Below are 18060 nucleotides of genomic sequence, written 5' to 3'. Positions count from 1 at the left end.
CAGATCTTAGTCTAGCCACTACACCACACTGTCTCTCTAAAACGGCAAGTGATTAATTCTTCATACATATACAGTTTTCCAAGTAAAACATTTCATCTGCTTATTATACTATTATTTCCTTCCCTGTTCAAAGAATAGGAGCTTGTTCTTTGAACAGGAATGTTTAAAAATGGTGGTTGGTGTTCTGGAAAAGTAGTTCTCCTCCAACTGCTACCCATCTCATGTATTTTTCCATGTCACTACCGTTTTTATCATGTTTAAGTCATCCTGAAAGGGAAAGAAAAAGCTTCTATAGCTGTGAGTACAGCAAAATATTTAAAGGAGTCCATTTGGTAACTTATAGGAGTTGTTTTTTATTTAATGGTTTACTAGTGGGCAAAATCTTTTTAATTTGGAAAGAACTGTTCTTATTTGATGTATGTGATTTTGATGGTAATAATTCATGGCTGCTAAGGTATTCTCATGGGCAACAAGGTTATAGAAGTTTATGCTACATGAGCAATACTCCCTCTAAAGCTGTGGAGTCTTGTGAGCAAAAATTCTACTTTGTGAGCTACTGGCATTAAAGTTGTGAGCCAGCAATTTGGTTACTGCATAAATTAGTTTGCTCTGGAGCCATCCTTCCTGAGCTAAGACAAAAATGTGTGAGCTGGAGGCTAAAAAACTGTGAGCTAGCTCACACTTAGAGGGAACATTGCTTATGAGGCAAGCACTGGGTCCCCCCCCCCCCAATTTGTTTGTTCAAAAAGTGGTAGTGCTACTAGTAAGCCAGGTGGCTTTGGATCCATCTTAAATTCAGTAGACTTGCATTTACTAGAAAGCCGGTTTGGTTTAGTGGTTAGGAGTGCTGACTCTAATCTGGGAGAACCAAGTTTTATTCCCCAGTCCTCCACATGCAGCTTCTGGTGTGACCTTGGGTCAGTAACAAGTTATTTCAGAGCTGTTCTCTCACGAGTTCTCAAAAGAGTTCTCTCAGCCCCACCTACCCCTCAGGGATATCTGTTGTGGGGAGGGGAAGGGAAAGGAGATTGTAAACCACTCTGAGACTCCTTCAGGTAGTGAAGGGTGGGTTATAACTCCAATCTCCTCCTCCTCCTCCTGCTGAGCCAATTTGTTATGTCTGAGTGAAAAGGATAAACATGTTTCAGTAGTATGTTGGAGCTAGCTGCTGTGGGTAATGCAAAGAACTCCCTTTTTACCAGTTGCATTCTCAGCTATTTTCTCTGGTCTGTGCTTGAATATAATCCTGTGTGCTAATAAAATGTCAATTGTCTTAATATAAATACAGCCTTACAAATAAAGCCTCTTCCTCTTCTAACTTTCTAGGACTGAGCAATCGATTGCCGTACTTCATAAATTATTTCTTTGACACATACCTGTTGATCAATGAAGATACTCCAGTGGGTAAGTACATTGAGCTAGCGTTTAATGAGTAAAATGGCACTTTTGCATCTAGCTGTCATTGGGGAGATGGAGAGCCAGAATTGCAATTCAGCAAGCTAATTTTAAAGGAGCTGCTTATAAAAGGGAAACGGGTTTCGTCCAAGAACGTTAAAATTTTCACTGTCTTCGGTTACTTGTGGAAGGCTGATAAATACGTTCTGTTGATGAGGCTGTCTGTTTCAGGTTAAGATCTGATTAAAGGGGAATAATTGGATGCCCTTTGAACAGGGCAGTAATATTCTATTAAAATTAATCCCATGTTTTACAAATTGTGGAAGCTTTCTGGCAGAAATGAGTAGTGCTTACAACTACTCTGCCTGGCCTGATGCCCTTTTACTAATCATTGCAGGAAGCTGGTATCTGTTTTTTTGTGTACTATCTCAAAAACCTGCTTAAAAACATTGGCGAGGGGGAGCCTGTTACATAATTGGATATTACTTTAATAATATTATTAAAACGGGAGAAAAACTCATCTCCTGTTTTAATCTTTATTCTTAAAATGGGGGGAAGCTCCCTTACTGCTCTATCCAAGTTGCCTCTCTGCAAGAGAGAATGGGAAGGTATATATTTTAAAGGTTTATATCCTGCTTTTTGATTGATCTTCAAGATAGGTAAAGGTAAAGGTTCCCTTGCTCGAAAGCCAGTCGAGTCCGAATCTAGGGTTGCGGTGCTCATCTCCGTTTCAAAGCCGAAGAGCCAGCGCTGTCCGAAGATGTTTCCATGGTCATGTGGCCGGCATGACTAAACACCAAGGCACACGGAACGCCGTTACCTTCCCACCGAAGTGTTACCTATTTATCTACTTGCAATGTCTTGCTTTCGAACTGCTAGGTTGGCAGGAGCTGGAACTAGAGATGGGAGCTCACTCCGTCATGTGGCAACTCGGTTCTCGAACTGCTGAACTACTGACCTTCCACAGCCTGCAGTTCAGTGTCTTAACCACTTGAGCCACCGCAGCTCCTTTGATCTTCAAGATAGCTTACCATATATTAAAACAAAGTACAGCTTCAGATGTAACTTCAGTCCTGACTCATTGTAAGGTGAAGGAATGGCAAAGGGAGGCAGAGGAATATGATGCTAAAGTTGCTCCCCAGCTCTTTTGGTATTCCTGCTTCTTCCAAGAGTCACTGTGGGGGCTAGGGGAATAGTCCCTCCAGAAAAATTGCTGCTGTTGAGCTGCCAAGTGGCACCAGTTCTAATTCTGTAGTGGGTGTAGTGGGCTTCTTGCCTAAGCCAGATAGAATGTGGCTTCTGTCTTCTTCCAAGCTTTTCTCTGCAGCCATGAGAGTTAGAGAAAGAGAAGCTTCACTTCAGCTTCATGCAGCTATCACAAACAGGGTTGCCAACTCCAAGGTGGGGCCTGGGGAATCTCCCGGAAATCCAACTGATCTCCAGAAGACAAAGATCCGTTCCCCTGGAGAAAATGGCTGCTCTGTAGGGCAAACTCTCTGCTAAGGTCCCTCTCCTCCTTGAACCCCACCCTCCCCAGGTTCCACCCCCAAATCTCCAGGAATTTCCCAACCCCAAGCTGGTGACCCTAATCACAAAGGGAAAAAAAAGAATAATACAAAAAGCATGCTTCTGTAAGATTTAGTGATGAATCCACATCTGGATAACTGTTCAGGGTGCTGTTAAAAGGGAAGATAGCTCAGTGGCCATGCATATGCTTTGAATGTTGATAGTCCCAGGTTAAATCCTTGGCATCTCCAGTTAAATGGATCTCAAACAGCACATGCTGGGAAATTCCATTGTCTGACTGAAATTTTTAAAAACTGTTGTTGGACAGAATATACTAAGTGAGATGGACTGGTGGTATGATTTGGTATATGGCATCTTCATATGTTCATATACGAGGTACTCCATCTCTGAAGGGATGGAGTATGAGTAGAAAAGAAGAATGAGTAATCCATGGGGGAAAATATATCCATGGGGGGTAATTTTGAGAAGGACTTTAGGACTCTGGGAAGGAAAAAGCAGGTTGGGGGGGAAGTATGGAGAAAGTAGATTATCCAAAACATTTATATGCTGCCTCTTCAGAAACCCGCTTGAGGTGGCTCACAAAATAAAACTAGGTAAAATTATAAAAACATACAGTCCTTAATATTAAGAAAAATTAAAAATTAAAAAAAACCCAGAAGCATAACAGCACACAAGAACCAAAAGCATCAAAGCCTCTAAGATGTACTCCCTGAATTTCTGTTGAACTCATATGGTTCTTGCTGGAATTGCAATGATACATGGTAAACTTTTTAAAGTTTATAAAAAGTTTACATGGCTTTTAATGTCACAGCGGAGCTGTGTTACTCCTTGGCATAGGATGTGGTGTAACAGCCAGCATAACTACGGCCCAATTTTACAGAGTAAAATGTAACTAAGATGGCGGGCAGCTTCCAGTTTGCGTTCTCCCCAAACCTGAAAACTGTCCCCAAATCATGATATGATCTTATATTGTAGTATCTTGAATCCATCCCTGAGTTCAAGGGATTGTGTCTCGATTCTACTAAAATAAGCACCTTTTTCTTCATCTTTTATGAGCTGCAGGTCGGCAGCTGGGCAGCAACAGTACTGTGAGCTGGAAATGAAAGTGACATTGTCCCTGTATTAATGCTAGCCCTGCCCCATATGCACTCACCAGGTGCTCATAATCCAGGTTTGGGTGTGAAGGGTGGGCTCTTGTGAGGGCAGTGTAATCCTCAATTTAGGCATCCATGTTGAGATTCTTGTTGCATATTAGCAACAGTCTCTTCTAGTTTGTGCTTTTGCTACAACTCACAATACCAGTATTGTGCCTTTTCCCAAAAAACATATAAGTTCATTGTCGCGGTACCTTTGCAATATCACATGTGTGTTTTGGGTTTGTGCAAGCCTACCATGGAGAGGTTTTAGAAGCTCTAAAGAAGCAGAAGGTGCTCTTTCCCCCTCCCTCACACTGCCTTTTCACCTTCCTCCAGTGTGAAAAGGTGGAGGAGTGCCCTTTCCTCAATTCTCTTTCTACAAACATTTTTGAGTCATATTTGATGGCCATTGGCCCCCTTTCTTTATTCTTCTTCTTAATTATCTCCTCCAACAAGAGGAAAATGTTCTCCTCATATGCATCAGCACCCTCTTCATTGTGCTGCCCCAAACAGTTGCTTGGGTGGCTTGGTTGGAGAACCAGCTTAGAGAGGGGCGTCTTCATTCATTGGTTTCTGGAGTTTGGTTCTGGAGGGGGCCCTATACAACTCAAGGATATTTAAATTTGGGGGGCTAGTGGTAGGACTAGTACTTTATAATTCTTCTACAAAGGGCTTTGGAGCCAAGATGGGGTATGTGTGCACTCTATGAAGCCTCAGGATAGAAACGGGGTGCAGGACTCTCTGAGCTGTTTGTGAAACTGGGGTAATATGAAATGTAGAACAAGCCCTTTAAATAAAACTGAAGCCATCCCTCCCAATTTATGAACTTTTCCATGGAGAAAGGCAAGGGATCTATTCTTTCTGTACACCCCCCCCCCGTGAAGCTGGATTGCACCAAATGCAGCTCTCCAAAGGCACAGAGCTTTTTTGCAGATAAAGTCTTGTCGCTTCACTGCAACCTGCCTGCCACTATTGATACAGTAAGGGAACTTGAGGCCTCTTGGCTGTCTTTGGATTCAGTGTTTGACAACTTCAGCCGAATCTCTCAGGCTGATGTCGACAGGATTCTGGGTGATGTTAGACCGACCATGTACCCCTTAGACCTAGGTCCATTTTGGCTGGTGAAGGCCAGTGGTGATGGTATATAGGGGGCCCTGAGGGACAGAAAAAGAGGTGGCTCAACCTGCTATGCATTTAAAAATTAAATTAAAACACCGCAAGTCAAAACTAATTTAAAAATAGATGGGGCAGGAAAGGGATTGTGCTACACCACAAAACTCATGACCACATGCCAGTGCAATCATAGAATAATAATAAAAGTGCTTGAGGAACCAGCAGTGTGGGAGAGGGGTGCTCAAAGTTGGGAATCCCCCACCCTCACTGGGATAGGGTTGCCAACCTCCAGGAGCTGGAGCTCTCCTGGGATTACAACCAGAGGTCATTTTGGGGGGGATCGCGGGGGATCGCAGTTCTCCCGAGTTAGGTACGGGGGGCAGGGCACATAACGAAGCCCTGCCCCCTGCTTCCGGCCGCCCTGCTTCCGGCCCTCATTCAGCCAGGAGGAGGCAGGAGAAGAGGGGAGGGTAAGTTGCTTCCTCCCTGCCTCTCCCCACCCCTGCCTGCCTGGGGCCGAGGAGGGCCTTCGCGGGGCTTCCTTGCACTCCCGCCGGCCTTGCGGGTCCATCGCCGGGCCCCTCATGGGGCTCGGCAGTGGAGCTGCAAGGCCAGCGGCGGTGGCCAGGAATGTTGGGGGCGGGGTGTGTGGCCTTATGACACACTTCCGGTGATGTCAGGGGGTGTGGCATATGCTAATGAGTTATGCTAATGAGTTCCCCTAGCTCTTTTTCTACTAAACGACCCCTGATTACAACTCATCTCCAGGCAACAACGATCAGTTCACCTGGAGAAAATGGCAGCTTTGGAAGATGGACTCTACGGCATTATATTCCTTTGGAGTCCCTCCCCAAACCCCACCCCCTTCAGGCTCCACCCAACAAATCTCCAGGTATTTCCCAACCAGAGCTGTCATCCCTACTGGGGGGAGGGGCTAGCAACCCTATGAACACCCTGTCTGAGCCCAACTCCTCACCAGATTCTGACTCCAGAGAGCTCTTTGTTAGTTCCAACAATTCTGAGACTTATTCCGACGTCTTCAGGTCTATCCTCAGCTCCAGCCAACACCATGCCTTCATCAGCCGCTTGGCAGCCATGGTGCCTCAGAACCACCTCCTAATAAAGGGCGCCATAAACCCAAGCTTCATGAAAACGCAGACACTTCAAACCTGGTTAAGCTATCAATGGTTCCGATCTGTCTCAACTTTCAGACATGGTTCTTGACTGGACCTCCCCCAGTCCTGTCAAGGTGGTCATGCCTATCTCAAGATCACCTTCACCACTGGGCCATTCCTCCATGTTGGTGCTATCCCTGTTAGAGGGCAAATGTCTTAAACCTGAATCAATGTTTCTGATTAAGAATCCTTCTCCTGCAGTCTGCCCTTTGGTTTTGCCAGGTCCTGTTGTGAGCACTATTTTTACCTCAGTTTTGAGTAGTGATACCTCTCTCCAGTAGCAGCTTTGAGGAACTGAGGAAATGGCACTCCTCTCCCTCCTTTCCAGATTGGAAAAGGACAGGGAAGTATCATGAGGGGAAAGGAGTGTCTTTTACTTCTTCAGAGCTTCTAAAATCTCTCTGTGACAGGCTTGTGCATGCACAGAACCCATGTGTGACTACACAGGTGACCACTCAATGAACAAAAGTGACTGGCAAGTGTCACCATGTTTTATAAGAAATGGCAGGATGGAGTCTTGTTGAACTAAGAAAGCTACAGAAAAATTAAAGTGATGAAACGAAAGCCTATACGTGTTTTTTTCTTTATGCCACCCCGCACAAATAAATGCATGTCCCAAATCAGGCAGCTTGAGCACCTTGTGAGTTGGCTGAGAATAGGGGACAGTGTGTGTGTTTCTGTAATTGTGCCCTTGGAGAAAATTTCGGGTTTGACTGACAGATGTAGTTTTTATTTATTTATTTAGCCAGCGATCAGTTTTAGCAAATGTAGAAATCGATTTGGCCTTTCTTGGCTTTTTCCCAGGCTCTAAGTCCATTAAACTTGCACTCTTCAATCAGGGTCTGTGGATGGCTTGTAATGCTGTTCGAATTGATTGCAAGCCCCCATGTGTGCAAAAGCACAGAGTCTCTCCCTCTTCAGGCTAATAGCTGTGATCTTATCAGGGCCCCAACTGCAGAAGCCTTTTCCTTCTTGCATGTCTCACCTCTCCTCTGTGTTTGTAGCACACCATTATCAATTCAAGCCATCCTTGGGAAGAGGTGGCTTTTAAGATAGATAGTTATATAGATAGGTGATGGATAGACAAATACTTAGATGTTCTTTTTTGTGAAGATTAGAACAATTCTGAGGTGTTTTCCAAATTGCCTTAATGTTCCATTTTCATTACTTTTTTGTGTGTGCGTCCAGACAGCTTTGTTAAAGTCCCCATGCTGTTTCAGTCTTTCATTGTTTTTATCTTGTTCTATCTTAAATTAGGAGCCACGGTGGCTCAGAGGTTAAGACGCTGAGCTACAGACCAGAAGGTTGGTAGATCAGCAGTTCGAGACCCAAGTGCCACATGATGGAGTGAGATCCCATCTCTGGCCCCAGGTCCTGCCAACCTAGCAGTTCGAAAGCAAGAAATTGCAAGTAGACAAATAGGTATAACTTTGGTGGGAAGGTAACAGTGTTCCATGCACCTCAGCAGTTAATCATGCCAGCCACATGACCACGGAGATGTCTTCTGACAGTGCTGGCTCTTCAGCTTGGAAACGGAGATGAGGTACCGCCCCTAGAATTGGATTCGACTGGCTTTCGAGCAAGGGAAACCTTTACCTTTACTATCCTAAATTAGTTTTCCCTGTACGTTTTTTCCCCATTGGGGAATGAATTCACAAGATAGCCTCTTGCTCAGAGTCTGACAATTTTTCCTGCCTTGTTGATTGGGCAGCTGAAACAGTCTGTGTATTTCTCATTTGAGGACTCATTTGAGGGCTGATGAATTTAAGTAATCATAGAGTTTCAACTCATGCCATCTCAAATGCAGTGCTTTTTCATGTGGCTAAAAAAGCCAAGAGCATAGAAATGAAAGGTACAAGAGTAAGGTCATAGTGAGGGCTGAGTAGGTTGCAGAAAGTTTAAAAGGGCACCTATAATCCATCTCTCATATAAACCTCCTAAAGCTTGCTGTTCACCTTTGAATAGATGCTGATCTAGACAAATATGGGTCTGAGATCTTCTAGTGAGACAGAGACAAGGTTTTCCTTGTGATGTATGTATTTCTGTTGTATTCTCAGCCACTTAATGAGAACTGATTAAGAACTGTCTTCTAATGTCTAAGGTTGTCAGAATGGAAGATGGAGGCTCAATTCACAACCTTTTTCTCTTTAAGCAGTCTTTCAAGGAACTTCTCCCAATCTGGAGGGTGTTGTGCTGCAGAGAGATAACTTGCCACCCACATGATGCGCATTTGGATGAAATCCCCTGTACTGGGTATTCAGGAGATGGCAGCATCGTGTGATCCTGACTGGCTATATTCACCACACTATAGCTGTTTGTTTGAAAAACAGCACTCCTTCCAAGAGGCAGAAACATTGTGGATTCAGACTTAGCCATATGACCACTTCATGGGAGGCAAGCAAAGCTAACTGAGTGATGATGGCAGTGCTTCCATAATTGCCCTTGCTCTGAATTAGCTTCACTTACCAGTGCGGTTACATAGCCAGATCTGGAATGATGTCTTTACAAGGAAGAAGGGCTCTTTTTTCAAACAGAGCTTGGTATTTAAGCTGCAGCCAATCAAGGCTGTGAAAAGCAAAAGCAGCAGCAAGAAAAATGTAATGGAGGGGGGGGGCTTTTAGAAAATTTTGGCCACCAATGTCCTTTTATTTCTTTTAGCTCCATCAACGTTCACTGCAGAACATTCACCTCAGCCCCACTGGTACTGTTTAGCCATTCTAGAAGTGGTATTTACTAGTAAGACTATTTTTGTACCCCCCCACACTCCTGTAATAGAACCTCCCTCCCTCTCTGTACCTGGTTAGAATTTAACCGCCTCCCTTCTTCTTTCACGTGATGCCTAAAGGAGTGTTAAGCAACAATTAAAGAGATCATTCCCTCTCTAATCACTTACATGAGTAAATTAGTCTTGTCAAGAGCTATTAAGACAGAGAACTCAGAATTCATTAAGCTAGATTGGGCCTATGGAGCTTCTGGCATCACTGCTAGTGCAGGCTGATTAATTTCCTTGAAAACACCATCAATGCCCATCTGTTTCATTTAGGTCCTTTGAGAGCAATTTTCAGGTGGACTGACCCCCTAGTCAGTTATTTCACCCAGAAGTAATGACTGACACGCACAAACTATTGCCGTGTGAGGAGGCAACTGTGTGTGCATAATATATAATACACGGACACAGGCTGCCTCTACGCACATACAATTAGCTATGCATCTCTCACTGCCGCCGGAAATGCAGCTCTCATTGTTGCTGCAAATGCAGAGGAATTTGCAGTGGCAATGGAGCATCTACAGGACAACTTTCCCTGCACTTTCCTTGTCTCAGCCCTCCATGGCCGTCATCTCCCCCCCACCACCACCACTGGAGGGCTTTTTAAAAAATGGTTAATTGACAGATTGTGCTATAGCAATAACATTATAACCACTTATTGTTCAACTTCAGGTGCTCCTGTTATCTGAAGAAATACAGGTAGCAAGGGCCTTCTTGGAGTGTATGTGTGTGTATTTGTGTAATTTTTTTTAAATTGGTGAATGACGAGACCCTACGTTGGGTGGAAATGTGGCAAAAAACATTCTAAGTAAAATAAACATTGCAACATTATATCAATTCCCAGCATTCATTTTTAAGAAGTAAATTTCTAATGCTTGATGTTACAACGTTATAAGGGGAAATGTGCAGCCCACTGTAACTCTACAGGAAAAGGGCTAGCAACTTACTGTTTTAAAATGAAAGCTTCGAACTAGTACATTGTTGTAATATGTCATTTACACTTTAGCAATCTGTCAATTACCAATTTTAAGAAGTCCCTAAAAGTCCATTTGGTGGAGGCTGAGGCAAGAAAATTGGCAGTTATGTAAGCAAGACCTGCACAAATCCACTTTCACATCCACACAGCATCCAAAAGCACTTTGTCTGCAGTCTTTCTGAAAAGATCATACCCAACTAGGTTTGAGAAAGATCATAGCAATGCAAGGGAAAACACAGAAGCAGTACAAAAATCACTTAGATACTCCAGAAAATAGCACTGCTGTAAGGAAGGCAAGGCAGAGCCCAAAAATAAAATAATGTGAAAACACACATACCCCTCCCCCTAATTTTTTTTTTGTTCTCAGGTTACTAATGGATATTTTACAAATGCCAGATGAGAATATTCCAGGATATCAGTCAGGCTGGGTCTTCTGTCACTGGTCATTCATACCCAGTTTTGGACCTGAGGGCCTCTGGAAATGTAGCTTTCATTGTTGCTGCAAATGCAGAGGAATTTGCAGTGGCAATGGAGCATCTATGTGGCAACTTTCCCTGCATTTTCCTTGCCTCAGCCCTCCATGGCCATCACCTGCCCCCCACCACCACTGGAGGGCTTTCTAAAAAAATAGGTAATCGACACATTGTACTGTAGCAACAACACCATAACCCTCTAATCTCCAAGGACCCTACTTCATATGCCCCTGTTATCTGAGGAAAGACTGGTAGCAATGGCCTTCTTGGGGTGTCCTTGTGTGTTTTGGTGAATGGGGGCCCCCCTATGATGGGTGGAAATGTGGCAAAAATGTTCTAAGTAAAATAAACATTGCAACAATGTTATCAATTCCCAGCATTCATTTTTAAGAAGTAAGTCTCTAGTGCTTGGCGTTACAAAGTTATAAGGGGAAATGTGTAGGGCTACTGTCTCCAAGAAGCTAAGATTTTGAAGTGTAGCAGAAAGAAGGACATGGGCAGGAGACCTGGTCATTGCAGAGGCATTACACTGCTTGCACAACCCTACTCCTGTCTGTGCCCAAAGGCAGCTTCGAAGCCTGTCTCTGTTTAGTCTAGAATAATTTAGTAGGTGAGGTATTATGCTTGACCATGAGGTTCTCGGTTTGGTCCTATAGGTTCCTGATGTGAAGGTACCTCCCGGTGGCACCTGGTATTTTTGGCCACTGTGTGACAGAGTGTTGGACTGGATGGGCCATTGGCCTGACCCAACATTGGCTTCTCTTATGTTCTTATCAGTATAACTTGAAATTTTGGAATGAAACACAAGATGTGTTTGTTGTTGATGATGGAAATATCTCATTGTGGGCACATGTGTGTTCATGTATATAATATAAATAAAACATAATTTTGTCTTAGCAGTCACTTGATTGATGCAAATGAGAGAAACTTGCCTGTGTTTTGGATGATCGCATAGGAACATATGGCACCTCTCCTGCTACTTCCGACAGGCATAATTATTTATTCAGGCTGAATAATATTTGGTTATAAAGACTACTCCTCGGCAAAAAAGAAAGTTGCTTTTTTTGTTTTTATTCCATTGCTGAGTCCTTTAGCTGGTGTCATGAAAAATTGTCACCCCTTTTGAAATTACTGTCTCTAGGTTGAAGGGCAGGTATCAAGATTAAAGCTTTAGCGATATTATTTGCCGTGTAGGTTCATGTTGTTTGTCAAGAGACTGGCTACTCTCAAATGGTAGCTTTCAAAGCTGAAGCTCTGGTAGTTTTATGAAATTCCATATTGGGGAAGCACCTGTCCCAGAATCCACCGCTCAAGCAGATTGTGATCGGAGCATAGGAAGTTGCTGCCTCACCAGTTTGTGGACAGGTGTTAATCTCTAATCCTAAAATCAAATCCCTGTAAATGAGTTCACTGAAAAAAACTTTCTAATGTGATAGGTTTATGGGGAAATCTAAATGTTGAGTGCAAGAATATTGATTTACCACCTTCACCTGGATGGACTGTGAGACAGCCTTAGATTTCATACACTAACTAGCTGAACGCTTTTTCGTAAATCCATAGAGATAATTTATGCATATACTATGCTCACAACAAGTACACCTGGGCAATCCAAAATCAATGGTGAGGAAAGTTCAGTTCTGTGGCATGTATCAAATACCCAAATTCAGAAACTGCATAATTCTGTGTTTTAAATTTATTTTTCATAATGTATCTTGTTTAGGTATAGGATGGTGGGGTGGGGTGGGGTGGGGTAGACAGTACCTCCCTGCCACTCATGACTGTTGGAAAGTTTTAGGTAGCTTCTGTAGATTTTGAAATACCAGGAGGCATTGCCTTAGAATGTATCTTCACAAAGCTGGGATTCTTAGGAGACTAGATTTAAAAAAAACCATTATCATATTTATTTATTTTTTGCGTTTTTTCTGCCTTCCCCCTTGGTGGGCATAGGGCTTGGAGTACAATCTCATTAGGCTATGTGCTTACATATCTCTGGTTTTCATGGGTCTTCTGTACATTTAAGATGCTAGTAGAGCATCATAATCTCTGTGAGGTGATTAGGGACATCTGGCTTTACATGCATAGTCGGAAGACTCCATTTATCTGTATCAAGGGTTGCACAACAGCTTCTGCAGATGGTAAATTGTCACATTGCTTTCCTTACTAGGCTGCAGTAGGACCATGTGTCTATGTATGTGCATTTAAAGCATATAAAGCTGTAAGATGTGTTCAACACTAAAAACTGCAGGTGACTTGATAATGAGTTATTAATTGGGCATCAGCTGCGTGTGAGTTAAATGAAGCTCAACAGACAACTGCGAAGTTGTAACAAAGTAGTGAGCCAAATAGTTGAACTTCTGTGTTTGTTTATTTTGAACACAATTTAATATACAATTAAGTGCACATTTATTGATTTCCATGGGTTGAACAAAGGACATTCAAGTATGTACTTTGGATTGTTTCCTACACAAATGCTTTCTCCTTACTGTAGACTTGTGATAGAATGGATAAAGATAATTCTACAAACAGAAAGAACTTTTCTTCTCACCATTTCTTTATAGAATTCTATATGATAGTAGAATGGTAAGCAGGAATTTCACAAAGGGGGGCAGAACATCTGAATTTCTTAGGCAAATCGTAATTAAGTGAGAGGCTCCCCCTCCCTTTCCCATGTTTTTGGAATTTCACAGGCTGGAGGAATAGAACTCTCTCTGACCAGCTCATATGATTTATTTATTTATTTATTTATACCCCACCCTCCCTGCCAGAGGCAGGCTCAGGGTGGCTTATAGATTTTCCATTAAAAATACAATTTAAACCTATCATAATATATAATCATAATAATAAAACTGGACAAGAAGACGTGCATGGGGCCTCGAGTTCACTCACTGTTTCAGCTGTGGCGGGGAGGCCATGGCGGAGTGACTTTATCTGTGAAAGAACTCACAAAGGCCTCACAGCCAATGTCCAATTCCCTAGTATTTGACCTGCCTTATGGCAAAGTCGTCAAGGACCGAATTGTTCCAAATAATCGCGCTTTCAAAGCGTGAGATCCAGGAAAATACTTGATTTTCCCGGGGTCAGGAAAACCCGCGAGTCTTGCGCGAGTGAGCCTGCTTTGGTGCGGGAGGCGGATTGGCGCGTGTAAACAGAAACTTTAAAAGCGCGAGGGATCAGCAGCGAATCCCGCAATAAAAGTCCGTGTGACCAGACCCTGAATATGACAAGAGAAAGGTTTATTTTACAGTGAGTGCAGTAAACTAGGGATGTTCAGGACTGATTTGACAGAAATGTAACCTTTTGAGAGATAGCTATATGGAGATGCAGTTTCTTAAACTGTGTGTGTTGTACCAAAGTGGAGAGAATGCCAGTAACAGCCAGATAGGGTTGCCAACTTCCAGCTGGGACATGGGGACCCCCTGGAATTCCACCTCATAGTCTCCAGACTACAGAGACCAGTTCTGAAAACAATGGATGCTCTGGAGGGTGGACTCTCTGGCCTTGTGCCCCCCTGCGGTCCCCGTCCCCTCCCCAGGCTCCATCCCCAAAACTCCAGGAGTTTTCCAACCTGGATCTGGCAACCCTACTGCCAGACTACTTTGGACTTTAAAAGTTGTTACTTTCTTCCACAGGTTTCCTAACTCCTTAGGTTATGAGATCTATTTTAAACTTGTAGACTTCTGCCTGCTCTGTAACTTTCAATAACCTTGAAAAGATTATGTATGAGAACCAACAACTAGTGTGTGCCATATGAGGCCAGGACTCTAAATAACCCACTTTCACCTGAAGTGACTGGAAACAGAACAAGACCCCTACCGTGCCTGAGGAGAACCTCTAAACCTGCTCTGACTTAAACAGTAGTTAAATGACTTGTTTTCCTCTGTTCCTCCCCCTCTGTCTTTCCTCTGACTTGCTGCTGTTAGCTTCTCTCCAGACTACCAGGGTACAAAGGGGATTGGCACATATGAAAAAAGGATCTAATTGGCTCTGTCTGTAGGGTTGCCAACTCCAAGTTGGAAAATATCTGAAGATTTTGAGTTGGATACTGGGGAGGGTGAAGTTTGGGGCAAGTGAAGGGCGGGGTATAAATCCAATCTCCTCCTCCTCCTTCTTCTTAAAAAAATGGATTCCTATTTTATTTACTTTCTATTTAGCCATGTTCTGAGGAACTATGTAATTTCTATTTAGCCATGTTCTGAGGAACTATAAAAATAATTTATATATTTGGCTACATGAAAGCAGAAAGTTTTATCACAACAGAATTATTGGGGGGGGGGGGTTTGTTGTGTAGGCTTTCCCCCTTGCTATGTAATGATTTAAGTTCAAACCCCTCAGCTTTATCTATTGGATTTTTTTGAAGTGGAATTTCTCTGCTGTGCTGTCCTCAGCTAGCTGTGTTTCAAGACACTTGGCTGAAAATCGTCAATTACAAATGTTTAAATAGACTGGAAGTCAAATATCAGTAACTTCTGGCATGTTGTCTGCTCCCGATTCAGCAGGGTGTACTGGTTAAGAGTGGTGGCATCCACTCTGGAGAACTGGCTTTGATTCCCCACTCCTCCTCCACACGAAGCTTGCTGGGTGACCTTTCGTCAGTCACAGTTGTCTCCAACCTCTCTCAGCCCCACCTACCTCACAAGGTGCCTGTTGTGGGGAAAGGAAGGGAAGGGTGATTGTAAACCATTTAGAGACTCCTTAAAATAGAGAAAAGTGAGGTCTAAAAACCAACTCTTCTTCTTCTTTGCTGTCCATTCATAGGACTGGCTAATATGTGGCCACAGTTCAGCAGTGGAAAAAACAGAAGGGCTGGCTCTGCAGCATAAGGAAAACACATAGAAACTCACAAGAGTCCACATTTATTTATTTATTGGATTCATTTATACTCCACCTTTCTTCCCAGCGGGGAGCCAAAAGTGGCTTACATCATTCTCTTGTGCAGCTATTTATTGGGGAGTTTGGTTCCTTGTGTCTGATGCTGCTCTTACTATTTCATACTCTATACTATACGCTATACTATACTATACTATTCCATATTCTATACTTTTCTTCTCTTGGGAAGACTGGAGCACTTAGGGAAGGGCCATGGCTGGTAGACAGGGGACATCGGATCCTGCAGAGCCATTTGAAGCTGAATTGGTTCCATTTGGTTCCATGGGTGAGCTAGAATATGCTCGCCACCTATACAGGTTCGGGGTGAGACATTCAGATGGGCCCTCAGGGCCACCCAAAGAGGGTCGGGGTGGCACATTGAGACAGGCCTTCAGGGCATGGTGGTCAGACTATGGTACTGCCAAAGAAGTGATCTGGTCCACTGTAACCCCCCACCATGAAGATCAGATTGAGCATGTGTCCGGCCCCCATTGCCACTCTTGAGTAGACAATACTGACTTCAATGGACCAAAGTTCTGATTCAGCAGAAGGCAGCTTCATGTGTGTTCACGTATGGACAGAAGTATCTTCTTGCAGAGCTTTGAATTCCCATCAAGTAGCTGATAGAGAGGTGGGGTCTACGGCGCAATGATGGTGGACGCGTGTCATTACAAATTGGGAAAGCCCAAGCACCGCCATGGACAACACTAGGTCCATTGCCCGAATAGAGGCCACATCGTCGGCGTGGACATTGAAGTCACCCAAGACTATCAGCCTAGGGTACTCCAATGCCAAGCCTGACACGGCCTCCATCAGGTACGGCAGGCTATTGGCTGGTGTGTTAGGGGGTTGGTACACCTGCCAAATTGCCAAGCTTTCCCCGGCTTCCCACACTAGGTCGGTGCACTCTATGCCTGCGATCCTCGGAGGTGGGAGTGCCCTGAAGGAGTAAGCCTCCCAAATGAATAAGGCCACTCCTCTCCCCCACCCCCTAGTTTGTGATTGTTCAAGGAACCAAGAACCTGGGAGGAACCCGTTGGGAGAGAGCTACTGTCTCCCCTTCTCGCACCCAGGTCTCAGTCATGCACGCCAAGTTTACATTCTGCTCCAGCAGATAGTACTGAACTAAGGTAAGGTCCCAAGTAAAAAAGAGTTAACTGGCATTGGCGTAGCTTTTTTGTGCACATAATGAGCCAGATTATTTTAAAATGGTGTTCAAAATGTGCTTGCGCTGTGCTGTTCACATGGAAGGGTCATAGCAGCTGCAGAATGAGAGCTGGCATTCCACCAGAAAACTTTTTGAAGTGGGTATGTTGTGGAGTGTGAAAACAATTTCTGATCCTGGTAGATGATTCATGTGACTCGGTCTTTATGAGCACATTTTGAGCCTGGTTTGTAAACAAACCACCATAAGGTCGAGCAACCTAGTTGTAAAGTGGCCAAAATCTTCTACCAGTAACAAAGTTTTAATGATTCCAATAGTTTTTACAACAGTTTCCTCTTCTGGAAATAGAAAGTAACAAATTCAGGAATCATATTCATCTTTGCATGGATTTTTGATGCAATATGAGAGATAAGCTGTTAAGTACGAGATTCAACACAGCTAGTGAACAGCTTTATTCAACGAAGTCAGAAGAAACCAGAATGAGAACAAGAACGAGACAACACATAGAGCAACAGGCTCCCTTTTAAACAGTCCGGGCTTAGGTAGCCACGCCCACAAGTCAGCGAACAACCAATAACTATTTACAGAGAAGGTCCAATCAGAGTGCTTCCCTCCTGAACCTTGTGCAGCTCTGATTGGTCTATTTACAATCCTTGTTCAGACTCAAGCTTAACATAGTTTTCAATACACAACATAAGCTGTCAAATACTGTGTACATCTTACATCTTGATATATTCTGTGTATTTCTGTTCATAATTTTAATATACCTCTTGAAAGTTTGGATTACCATTTAAATTACAGGAGTGGACAGTTAACAGTGCTTATAAGTAAGAATGTGTAAAACGTGTAAAGCTAATTTAATGGCAAAACTATCACATTGAGATAAATTAGAATGTCAGAAGCGGACACTAAATTTTTGGGGTCAGGAACACCCCCCCCTTCAGCCCAGCACCATTATCCTCACAATGTATTGATTTGGGGATTCATTGAGGATGACTGCCTATAACACACTTCCCTATCACATCACCAAGCATTACTGTGAAAGATGCCAAAGAATATTTATCTACTGATCTGCCCGTGCTTGGCACCATTTACAGCTAGCCACCCCTGAGGTAGATTCTGTTGCTTTCCCCTGCCTTGATAAAACCTGGCTATAACCTTTTCCACTCTTAATACCAAGGACAAGAACAGAGACTAAGGGTCTGGTCACACGGCGCTGTAAATGCGCCTTGTTCCTGCTGTAATTTAAACGGGAATATTTTGTTCCGATTTTACGTGTCTACACCACCCCTCAAGAGCCATCCCTCTTACCGGCTGCTAGCTGTCCCCCTCGCCCTCGTCCCCATCCGGCGACGGCAGCAGCTGCTCCTGGGTGGCCGTGGGGCTGTCCTTGCCATCAGCCCAGTCGCCACCAGCCTGGGGTTCCTTCTCCCGGTGCTTCTGGGCGGCCAGGAGGTCGAGGCTCAG

At 43.7% G+C, this 18060-nt stretch overlaps 1 protein-coding gene across 1 annotated transcript in view; it reads left to right on the top strand.

The window, feature by feature from the left end:
- Positions 1-1152: 1152 nt before the first annotated feature.
- Positions 1153-18060, top strand: part of CDH23 (cadherin-related 23) — a 797360-nt gene continuing 780452 nt past the window's right edge. Inside the window, exons 1-2 of the mRNA XM_015422891.1 lie at positions 1153-1174; positions 1327-1404. Coding sequence (XP_015278377.1) covers positions 1153-1174; positions 1327-1404 — 100 coding nt within the window. The remainder of the gene's footprint in view (positions 1175-1326; positions 1405-18060) is intronic.

This window comes from Gekko japonicus, unplaced genomic scaffold (genome assembly GCF_001447785.1).
Source record: "Gekko japonicus isolate JY-2015 unplaced genomic scaffold, Gekko_japonicus_V1.1 scaffold49, whole genome shotgun sequence".
NCBI classification, from domain to species: Eukaryota; Metazoa; Chordata; class Lepidosauria; order Squamata; family Gekkonidae; genus Gekko; species Gekko japonicus.
The sequence above is the reverse complement of the archived record's forward strand: the minus strand, read 5'-3'. Positions and strand labels throughout refer to the sequence as shown.